At 42.7% G+C, this 11,431-nt stretch overlaps 1 protein-coding gene across 3 annotated transcripts; it reads left to right on the top strand.

Annotated features, from left to right (window-relative positions):
• Positions 1-593: 593 nt before the first annotated feature.
• Positions 594-5,837, top strand: DNAJC22 (DnaJ heat shock protein family (Hsp40) member C22). 3 transcript variants are annotated; one of them, XM_059185454.1, is made up of 3 exons: positions 594-680; positions 1,578-2,541; positions 3,625-3,751. In XM_059185454.1, the coding sequence occupies exons 2-3, from the start codon at positions 1,702-1,704 to the stop codon at positions 3,637-3,639; spliced, it is 855 nt and encodes a 284-aa protein (XP_059041437.1). In that variant the 5' UTR covers positions 594-680; positions 1,578-1,701; the 3' UTR covers positions 3,640-3,751. The 3 variants fall into 3 exon arrangements, with proteins under 3 accessions (XP_059041437.1, XP_059041435.1, XP_059041436.1); XM_059185452.1 differs by having other exon boundaries at positions 595-680; positions 3,641-5,837; XM_059185453.1 differs by lacking the exon at positions 594-680 and adding an exon at positions 762-883 and having other exon boundaries at positions 3,641-5,837.
• The last annotated feature ends 5,594 nt before the right edge of the window (positions 5,838-11,431 follow it).

Genomic DNA, 11,431 nt, shown 5'->3' with positions numbered 1-11,431 from the left:
AAGGCATCTTGCATCCCTGCTCCTTCCCAGCATCGAGGCGGGAGGAAGGCAGACTGCTCTGGTGCGGCGGCCTCGCTCTCGCTCTGCTCTTCTGCTGGGACGCCCCTCACCCCATATCCGTTTTTGCTACTGCTTCTGCCTCTTGCCCATAGGCCTCAGGATACAGCGGAATTGGGGCTCCCGCAAGATCTGGAGGCCCCTCAGGTCTCAGGCTCAGGTCTAGATGTAATTCGCCTTACTGGCAGGCCTGGAGGTGGGGCAGATGAGGCAAACTCTGGGGGCTGGAGTCAGCCTTAGAGGAATTGGAAGTGGAGCTACGCAAGGCGGTCTTGAAAGACAACTGAGTAGGAAGAGAGCGCACCTTGAGGTGAAAGACAAGTCACCCTCTCATCTGTAGGGGTGGAAAGGGGCGTCGAGGCCCATTTCTGCGTATGTAGTGAACCGCTCTGGGAGGCTTTGCCCGGGTAATTGGACAAGGTGAGTGTGGAGACCCGCCCGACCCCGCCCTTCCGTAGGCGGCAGCGCCACCTCGTGGTGGCTGTACCGCGGTGCGGGCGCGCAGGGCCTGGAGTGCCGCTCTGCGCCAGCCCTTTTGAGCCGCGGGAGGCTGCATGAGGCGGTGAAAGGCTTACTCCTAGTTCTCCCCAAAGGGCGGGCGAGAGGAGCCCAGAGGCCGAAAGGTGATCCGGCAGAGTCTGGGGCGGGGTGGAGAAGGGTGTTTAGGGAGGGGCCTGACCCGGACAGTCCCACTTCCGTGACACAGCAAACGCAGAAAGACAAAGTTCATTTGGATGCGAGTGGGAACGGAGTGAGAGGGGCCATTTTGACTTTCTAGTTAAAGGAAATGACTGGTCTGACGGGGTCTGGGAGCCGAAGTACCCAGGTAGGGCCGTCCACCCTGGGACTAGCGGGTAACTGGCTGGTGGTCTTGAGGCCCGCTCTGCGTAGTGGGGAAACACTGGCAGGCACATGTTGGCGTCTGGTTTGGTGTTCATCAGACCTCTTTGCAGAGACTGAAGTCCGCCTTTGCGGGGTGCCAGGGTCTAGGTCAAAATATGTTAGTTTTCCAGAGCTGTTAATTGGAGGGACCTCAGGACCTCTTTCAGGTGTGACTTGTGGGAAGATTGCATGGCTTGGAGTGATGCGAAGGCTGGAGAGGGGCTGAAACCTCGGCCATGTGTCTGAGGGCTGCCGTAGTGTGACGCCGAGGAGCGCTGGGAGGGGCAGAGGACTTTCAAAATGTGTAGGAACTTTAGAAGGGCGTTCTATTCACTCCTGTTCACTCCATTCCCCATAAGCCATTCCAGCCATCGGTGGTCTGAAACTTAAGCTGCAGCTATTTTGTCCATGTGCTGAGTTACACAACTGAAAGCATCTAAAAACATTTTTACTCCTAAATTTGGAGTTGCTATGCTTGTAAAGAAGACAGAATTGATGGGCCAGACCAAAGGGTATGGGAGAATCAGCATTTCAGGCACACTCAGGAAGATCTGCACTTGATTCTCATTGGAAGGAGAAATGGTTTACTGGGTTGGGATCTGGATATAGTCTTACCACTGCTTTTTCCCATCTCTTAGGGTCTAAGGATAACTCTGGGACCCTGACAGCCATGACTCTGACTCTCACAGATGACCCCAGATTTCTGCATTCTGGGCAACGTGAGGTGCCACTGAACTTGATCTGACACCCTTTCTCTAGAGGATGGCCAAGGGGCTCTTGGTGACCTATGCCCTCTGGGCTGTAGGGGGCCCTGCTGGGCTCCACCACCTGTACCTGGGGCGGGACAGTCATGCACTGCTCTGGATGCTTACCCTGGGGGGTGGTGGGCTGGGCTGGCTCTGGGAATTCTGGAAGCTCCCAAGCTTTGTAGCTCAGGCCAACAGAACCCAGGGACAGAGGCAGAGATCGGAAGAGAGGACACCCCCTCTGAGTCTTACTCGCTTTGTTGCCCAGATTATAGTGGGCATCTATTTTGGCCTGGTAGCTCTCATTAGCCTTTCTTTCATGGCCAACTTCTATATTGTGGGCCTCCCACTGGCAGTTGGCTTAGGGGTCTTGCTGGTGGCTGCTGTTGGCAACCAGACCACAGACTTTAAGAATACTCTAGGGGCAGCATTTCTTACTTCCCCTCTCTTCTATGGCCGCCCCATAGCCATTCTGCCTATTAGCTTGTCTGCCAGCATTACAGCCCAGAAGCATCGCCGCTATAAAGCTTCCATTGGGTCAGAGACGCTCAGCGTTCGGCTCTATCGTCTGGGCTTGGCTTACCTGGCTTTCACAGGTCCACTAGCCTACAGTGCCTTTTGCAACACAGCTGCCACCCTCAGCTATGTAGCAGAAACCCTTGGCTCCTTCTTGAGTTGGTTCAGCTTCTTTCCCCTCATTGGTCCCCTCATGGAGTCTGTCCTCCTTCTGCCTTACCGGGGATGGAGGCTGCTGATGGGGGATCCTCGCTTCAGCAGCAGCAACTTCCAGGAATGGGAGAAGCTCTATAAGTTTGTTAGCAGTTTTCAGGATGAGAAGCGCCAGCTGGCTTACCAGGTAAGGCCTTGTTCCCTCTCTTTCCTGGCTGGGACAGCTCTGGGGGTTCAGCTAAGCTTTATTGGAAATGATGCAGCCTTATGTGGAAGTACTATTTTCATGTCTGCTGGGTCGGGCCCTAGAAGGCTGTCCTGGTTTCTTTGGGCTTCTGTGTGCAATGAGTGAAGGTTCAGAGGCTCTAACAGTGAGTGGGAAAAGGATACATTTATATTGTTTAACTTTTATTGAGATATATATAAAGTATATAAAGTTTATATACTTATACATCTATGTAACCATCACTCAAATCAAGGTATAGGACATATCCAGCACTAAGAAATTTCCCTTGCATCCCTCAGAGGGAACCTCTATTCTGTAACTTCTGTTACCATAGATTAGTTTTGGCCATTCTTGAATTTCAGATAAATGGAATCATTCAATATGTACTCTTTTATGTCTGACTTTTTTTCTTTTTAAAATTAACTTATTTTTGTTTTATTTATCATATATATATATATATATAATTTTATTTTTTTCAAGTAGGCTCCATTCCTAACATGGAGCTTGAACTCACAACCCTGAGATTAAAAGTCACATGCTCTACCAATTTAGCCAGCTAGACACACCATGTCTGAATTCTTTCATTCAACACTATGTTTGTGGGATTTATTCATTTTATTGCATGCAGATAAATTGTTTCCATTGTTTCATAGTATCCCATTGTATGAATATACTACACATTATCTATCCACTCCATTTTCCATGGACATTTGGATTAGTTCCAGTTTGGGACCATTCTAATCAAATTGCTGGGAACATTCTCGTATGTGTCTTTGGTGGAAACATATGCTTATTTCTCTTGCAAGGAGGAGAGCTTTGTCAGGGATGTGAAGTCCCAGGTTAGAAAATGGGCTGCTGTGATTCAAGGCAAATCTTGGTTCTTGCCATGAGATCCAGGCTAGCCCATGCTGGAATTCTAATCTGAGGCTCTGGGCCTTTCTCTCAGGCCAGTAGAAGCCAACTCCAGAGATAGCACAGCCTGATTTAGCAAAGAAGCAGGAGAGGCTCAGGTACTCTGAAACTTATGGAATTCTAATCTGTCAGCTTCTGTTTCCCTAAGGTTTTGAGTCTCTCAGAGGGGGCAACAAATGAAGAAATACATCAAAGATACCGGGAGCTAGTAAAGATCTGGCACCCTGACCACAACAGGCACCGGACCGAGGAGGCTGAGAGGCATTTCCTGGAGATTCAGGCTGCGTATGAAGTCTTAAGTCAGCCAAGAAAGCCCAGGGGATCCTGGAGGTGAGAAGAAATTTCCCCTTGTGGATGGACTCTTTCTGGCAGAACGAAGCAGCTTGTCCCAGCCCAGATTTGCCTACTTGGGTCATCCCAGTAGCATTAAAGAAACTGTCTGCTTGCAGTGGGGGTGACAACAACTTAAAGGGGTAAGAAAGCTTTTGTGTAGAAGAATGTATTTATGTTGCAAATTTCTGAATTCTCATTATTGTATTCCTGACAATTTCTTCTTAAAATCAGATAGTGAAATGAAAGGCATATTATAAAACCAGTAAAATATCTTTTAGAGAATATACTACCATGCTCTGCCCTGGTACGCTGATGAGTGATGGAGAAAGGTTGTTTTATCAACTTCTTCCCTTCCCTTCCCTCCCCTTCCCTCCCCTTCCCTCCCCTTCCCTCCCCTCCTCTCCCCTCCTCTCTTTCTTTCTTTCTTTCATTCTCTCTCTCTCTTCTTTCTTTCCTTCTCTCTTTTTTTCCCAAAGTTAGGAGATCTGAAGGAAAAATATGAAGGTTCTACCATTTCGCAAGCTGTCCTGTGCAGAAGGGGTTTGATTTATTCTACAGATTACCAATGGGTAAGAGAGGGGTTAAATTTAAAAATTTCAGAAAAATATCTTAATTCCATTTAGAGGAGAGCTTTACTAGGAGCTACACTTTTCCCAAGAAGGAACAAGCTGCCATGGGATGGGGATACACCCCCATCGCAAACTTCTCTGCTTAATGAAGTATTGTAGAGAGCCCTCAGATTTTACGTGGGTGGTTGGACTGGCTGAGTTCTCAGGTGTACCCCAGACTCGGGGTATGACTCTGAACTACATGCTCTGCTGCCTAGGAGCCTACAGTCTGGTGAGAGATATAGCATATACAACAGACACAGATTTCAAAGTTCGCCTCCTTCAGTGTTTTGAACTAAGTGTCGTAAGAAGTATAAATAGAGTGCACTGGAACATTGGAGAAGGGACAGATGACATTGTTTTATGGGGACTCATGGGAAAATTCATGATTTAAAAAAAATTTTTTTTTAAGATTTTATTTATTTATTTGACAGAGTGCAATCACAAGTAGGTGGAGAGGCAGGCAGAAAGAGGGGGAAGCGGGCTCCCATTGAGCAGAGATCCTGATTTGGGGTTTGATCCCAGGACCCCAAGACCATGATCGGAGCTGAAGGCAGAGGCTTAAACCACTGAGCCACCCAGGCACTCCAAAATTCATGATTTTATATCTCATATGCCTTTATGGGGACTTTGGGGAAACCCTAGGGAACCAGGAGCATGTCAACAGGGTCTTATTTCATTCCTATATAACCAGCCAAGTGTGGAAGAAATAGTCTAGGATACACAGGGACACTGGAGAACAGGAATGTGATGTTAAAATTCTAAACCTTTACTCTAGCTTTCTTGCTCTTCTTTTGTGTTTGTGTACATGCCTCAAGCTTTTTATTTTTTTCCTGGAAATTAATGCTGAGTAGGGTATATATATTTTTTTAAAAAGTAGAATTATTTTGGCTAGTATTTCTTGCAGACTAAAACAAAATATGGTCTGATCAATGGAGAAGAATGAAATTTGTAGATTTTTTTCTTTGTATTCATATATTAAAAAAATAAAAATAATTTTGTCAATGAATTTATATGCCATGATTTTAAGAACAAATTAACTTTTACATCTTTTTAAAGTTGCCAAAAATTGATACACTTCTTCTGAAAAACACAATTTGTCAGATTATCACATGGAATTTTAATGAGGCATTTTCATAGGGTATTGATTAGTAACTTACTAACATGATATGTAGTACTATTTCTGCAAAATGTAAACATATTAAAAATAGTCTATAAAGAAGAAACAAAAGAATGATTAAGGGCTTTACTTGATTTGGAAAATAATTTTACTGTTCTCAAATTTTGTTATGAGCTTTGTTAGAAAAATATGGCTATATTTTAATTTACTCAAATAGGAACTATCAATGAGCAGTTTCTGTTGTTTCAACATGAACAATGCTACAATAAATATCTTTAAATGTGTGTATTGGTGCTTTTGGTTTTTTTGATAGTAGAGTCTGATAAGTGATAATGTAAGGTCAATCAGAATGTATATTTTATATATATATTTTAAAGATTTTATTTATTTATTTGACAGAGAGATCACGGGTAGACAAAGAGGCATGCAGAGAGAAAGGGGGAAGTAGGCTCCCCGCTGAGCAGAGAGCCCAATGCGGGGCTCAATCCCAGGACCCTGAAACCATGACCAGAGCTGAAGGCAGAGGCTTAACCCACTGAGCCACCTAGGCGCCCCTATTTTATTTTATTTTTATTTTTAAACTTTTATTTATTCATTTGAGAGAGAAAGAGAGAATCTGAGCAGGGGGAGGGGCAGAGGGAGAGGGACAAGCAGACTCCCGCTGAGAGCTGAGCCTGACTTGGGGCTCAGTCCCAGAACTCTGAGATCATGACCTAAGCCAGTCAGATGCTCAACCAACTCAGCCACCCAGGCACCCCCAGAATGTATATTTTAAATTTTCATTGATACTGTATCGGGTTACTTGTGGAAAAGATTATAGCAGTTTACACGTCTACCAACAGTGTAAGAAACTGGTCCATTCCTTGTAAGTGAAATGGACTGTTACCGCTCTTAAACTTTTGCCAAGATGATAGGTGAGAAATAGTATTTGATTACTTTAATTTGCCTTTCCCTGACTCATACTAAAGTTCAGCATCTTTTCAAGTTTTTTTGGGGGGTTGTTGCATTTCTTCTTCAGTGAATGCCTGAAAGTCTTATCTCCCTTATAAAAACTTACATTCCTGGGGTGCCTGGGTGGCTCAGAGGTTAAGCCTCTGCCTTCAGCTCAGGTCATGATCTCAGGGTCCTGGGATTGAGCCCTGCATTGGGCTCTCTGCTTGGCAGGGAGCCTGCTTTCCCCCCACTCTCTGCCTGCCTCTCTGCCTACTGGTGATCTCTCTCTCTGTCAAATAAATAAATAAAATCTTTTTAAAAAATTTAAAAAAGCAAAAACAAACTTATTTTCCTACTTGTCTTTATGAAATCTATTTTGTTGGTATCCTTATTTGTTAGCAACTTTAAGCCTTTGTCATAGGTGTTATATTTTTTTCCAGTCTATGATTTGTCTTTTGACTTTAACCATAGGTTTTTAGAATCAGAAGGATTAGTATTAGGATTTGAATTTGGTTCCATGATTTTCTAGCTGTTTGTGATCCTGGGTTTCTTTGGTCTCTGAGAGCCTTAGTTTCCTCTAAAAATTGAGATAATAGTGTGTACTTTTTTTTTTTTTTTTGTAACGGGGCTCTAAGCCCAGTTGGGGCTTGAACTCATGACCCTGAGATTAAAAGTCTCAGGCTCTACCAACTGAGGCAGCCAGGAGCCCCATAGTATGTACTTTTTTTTCTTCCAAGATTTCATTTAGATTCAAGTTAAACTACACTATATACTTTTTATATATATATTTTAAAGATTTTATTTATTTATTTGACAGACAGAGATCATAGGCAGAGGCCAAAAGCGGAGGCTTTAACCTACTGAGCCACCCAGGCACCCCAACAATAGTATATACTTTTAGAGGATTGCTGGGATAAAGAAGCTACCATATGTAGAGTGGACAAATACTTCAGTGTGATACTTTCCCCTTTTCAGCCCACATAAGGAAATAGGGCTTGAGTATCTAGGGAGTTAACTGGTATGGAATGAAGGTTCTACTTGTAAGGCTGAATTTTCTTAGAGTATATAGTATATTTTCTACTTTTAAAAAGTTTTCCTCTTGATTTTCTGCATATCTCTGTAATGCTCACAGATAACAGTTAGAAAGAAATAAATAGGAATGATGGATTGGTTTGTGTTGTTGATGGTAGGGTTCCTAGCAGTCCCGCTTCTTCACCCATTCTTTCCTAGACTCTCTCTTGTTTTATAATTAAGAAAAATTCCAGCCTTTTTTAGCTGTTTATCAGGAACCAGGGAAGTGGTTTGGGTTTGGCTGTTCTTGGGCTATAGTTTCAAAATGGAGCAGAGCTCATCTGGGCCAGTTGTGATCGTAGAAGTCCTCAGAGTGAGACAACTCTGAGGGTGAAATGAATCTTTGGGAAGGGAGCTGGGAAACTGCTTGTAAGACAGCCCTTTTCACTTGCAGATTCTTCTTGTAGAAATCTCTTGTCATCCTTTGGCACATTCATTTCGATTAGGGATGCTATTCCCTGACATCTGGAGTCTCGGTCCTTCTATGAAGAACAGAGAGGTATTACACTTTCTCAGGTGTTAAAGCCTGGCCATCTCACACCCAGCTCTTAGCCAAGCCACATTGGTCATGTTACTGTGGATTCGTTTTGCACAAGAGAGATTTTTGTGGGGATGGGCTGGGGCACTAAGAAGTAACAAGTGAGAAAGAGACTAAAGAATGTTTACCTCTCAGTAGGAAAGACTGGTTAAACCATATTTGGATTTCATCTTCCTTCCCAAAGCACTGACATAGCAAAAATCAGCTGAAAGTAGTAATCCATTGTAAAATAATTATATATTTATATAAACCTAAGACATTAGGAAGTGTGAGGTCTTCCTTATTCTCTACCTGTGTAGATTTAATAAAATCCAGTGATTTCATATTCTCCCATTTCCACAAATTAAAAAAATGTATAGACCCTTTAAAGAGTTGGAAGGGAATTGAGCAGACCTTTATGCCAAGTACTTGTTCAGTGCAGAATCTTGAGAACAGCTTTCCTCAAAGATTTCTATTTCAGCTTTTGACTCAATTGGAAATCTGCTCCCTGTTTCACCCGTTGGGCATCCTTAATTGTTAAGTTCTTTCATTGGACTGAAATTTGCTTCCCTGTAATTTCTTTCTAGATCTGCTATCTCTTGTTACAAAGAACAAAACCCCAAAAAAGCCCTTTCTTGATAAGAACTTGCCCTTCATTTCCTACCCCTCTAAATCTTCCCTTCTCTGTCTTAAACATTGCCTTGTTTGTGGAAGTGCACTGCAGTTTGGTAGAAAGAGACAGATGGAGAAGTGAGGAGATGGGCTGCTCCCTCTACTTCTTGTGGGACCAGCCTGCCGCTTTACCACTCCGGGCCTCACTTTTTCTTCATGATATGAGGAAGCCAGACTTAGATGACCTTTGAGATTGCTTTCCATACTGGATGCTGGGTTTTTAACTTTTCAGCTAAGGCTTTTTCTAAATAGTTCTGTTTTGTCATCTTCTGTCTGCCCTCTTGTGGACACTGTCCCCGGGAAGAAAATAAAATATTCAATTGCTTGAGAGACCATATAATGGCCCCCACCTCCCCCTGCCCACACAAAAAATTCACCTACATTAAACTGTTTTCGTGTTTTCATGTTCCCATGTAGTCCTCATCCATAAATGTACATAATTAATTTTTACATGATTGAATCATATCAAGGACACAATCTGGTATGGCTTTCCCCCTCACTGAATCATACGCATTTTATATATTATTATGAAGACATATATATGTGTGTGTATATATATATTTCTATGAAGACATACAAGTATTTAATTGAGACGTAATTCACATACCATAAAACTCATTCTTTTTTTTTTTTTTTTTTTTGTATTGTGTTAGGTGTTCCCTGATTCATTGTTGGCAAAAATTCATCCTTTTAATGTATACAGTTTAGTGGTTTTTAGTATATTCATAAGGTTGTACAACCATCACCACTATCTAATTCCAGACATTTTATGCCTCCCTCAAAACAAACGCCGTACCCATTAGTGATCATTCTCTGTTCTCCCCTTCCCCAGCCGCTAGCAACCACTAATACTTTATGTCTCTGCAGATTTGCCTATCCTGGACACATTATACAAATAGAATCATACAATGTCTCCTTTTGTGTCTGGCTTTTTTTTTTTCACTTAGCCTAGTGTTTTCAAGATTCATCCATGTTGTAGCATGCATTAGCATTCTATGTTTCTTGTTTTATTTTTTCAAATAGCTTGTCATTATATTTTAATGCTGTATAATATTCCCTTTTTGGGATACATTTAAGATATATATATGTTGTTATAAAGAATGCTGCATCAATATCTTCATGTTTCTAATTCATCTATTCTCTTGAATTTTTTCAGAATAAATTCCCATGGGTGGGATTACTGGGTCAAAGGGTATGAACATTTTTATGGCTCTTGTCAATATTGCTCTTAAATTGTGCCCAGAACTAAATGCAATTCTCAGATGTGTTCAGACAGAACGGGGTACTGTGGGGCTATTAAGTTCTCAAGGTCTGGACAATATATCATCCTTTAAATCAAGCAGTCTAAGAATTTATTAGCTTTTTTTGGTTGCTCATTGAGCTTATCGCCAACTAAGGCCCTTAGATCTTTTCCTAGGCACTGTGTCTTAAAGCTACGCTTGTATCTACTCTAGGACCCAGGCGGCTTTCCAGGACTCCCTGACTTGAATTTAGTATGTCTTTGTTTTCTCTTGTTTTGTGGTCGGAACAAGAAGCGGGAGCTTTGGGTTTATTGCAGTTTTAGCTAAGAACTGCAGATGGCGCCTTAAGGCTGTCGCAAGGGTCAAATAGGTTCCTTCCCTTTTTGTAAGGATCTGGTAATGGTACCTCTTTAGCAGGTTCATTACCATAATTCAGTCCTCCCCTTTTGTTGGGAAGGAAAGAACAGCTGTGAAGTTGGATTTGGGTGTTATTCAGGGCAAGCTCCAAAGGAAGCATGTTTCCTAAATGTCATTTGATCTCCCCGGGGGATTCTGGGGCAGTCTGTCTCATGTGAGAGGTTTGCTTGAACACACTTTAATGCCACTGAGCTTTTGGCTTTTGAAATGTACATCCCAAGAAGCTGATTTTGTTGGTTTCTCTTTGTGTTCCTTGCCATCTTTCTCTTGGTCACTGTGAAAGATTGAAACATGTTCAACTGCCTGATTTTGTTCATTTGTTTTGTGAAGGTGGGTTTGGAACCACAACAGTGAAAATTTTTCATAGGGTCCTGCTGAAAGGGATTTCATTTCAGTAATTTGTTGCTCCCTTTATTTTCATTTTCCTTTCCTTCCCAATTCTCTTCTTTTTCGTCACTTCTCATCCACCCTTTCCATAGCCCATATTTGCTTATTTGCCAACTATTTTTAAAAAAGATTTTATTATTTATTCCACAGAGAGAGATCACAAGTAAGCAAAGAGGCAGGCAGAGAAAGAGGGAAGCAGGCTCCCTGCTGAGGAGAGAGTCCGATCTGGCTCAATCCCAGGACCCTGAGACCATACATAACCTGAGCCACCCAGGTACCCCTATTTTAACTATTATAACTCTAGTGTCCCCTTTGATTTTTCTGGATTTAAACCTCACTGACAAGTTTCAACAGTGCTCTGTGTGGGAAAGTTGGAAGGGAATCATTTTAAATCCATTCTGTGCCCTACCTTAGTCCCTTTTCTGGGGTGGGAAAGGTTTTGGGGAACATTGTCATCTGGGTGGTGACTGAGTTAGCACAAGAGCCTGGCTAGCAAGCACCACCTGAAGGGACACTTTTCCTAGCACCAATAAGTCAGGCACCTTTCAGATGAATTAATGTAAAGAAAGGAACAGGCAGGATATGGGGGAAATAAATGTCTTCTATTCGTATGTTTCCAAGGCACAGATCTGAGGGCCAG

Source organism: Mustela lutreola, chromosome 8 (assembly GCF_030435805.1).
Source record: "Mustela lutreola isolate mMusLut2 chromosome 8, mMusLut2.pri, whole genome shotgun sequence".
Classification (NCBI taxonomy): Eukaryota; Metazoa; Chordata; class Mammalia; order Carnivora; family Mustelidae; genus Mustela; species Mustela lutreola.
The sequence above is the reverse complement of the archived record's forward strand: the minus strand, read 5'-3'. Positions and strand labels throughout refer to the sequence as shown.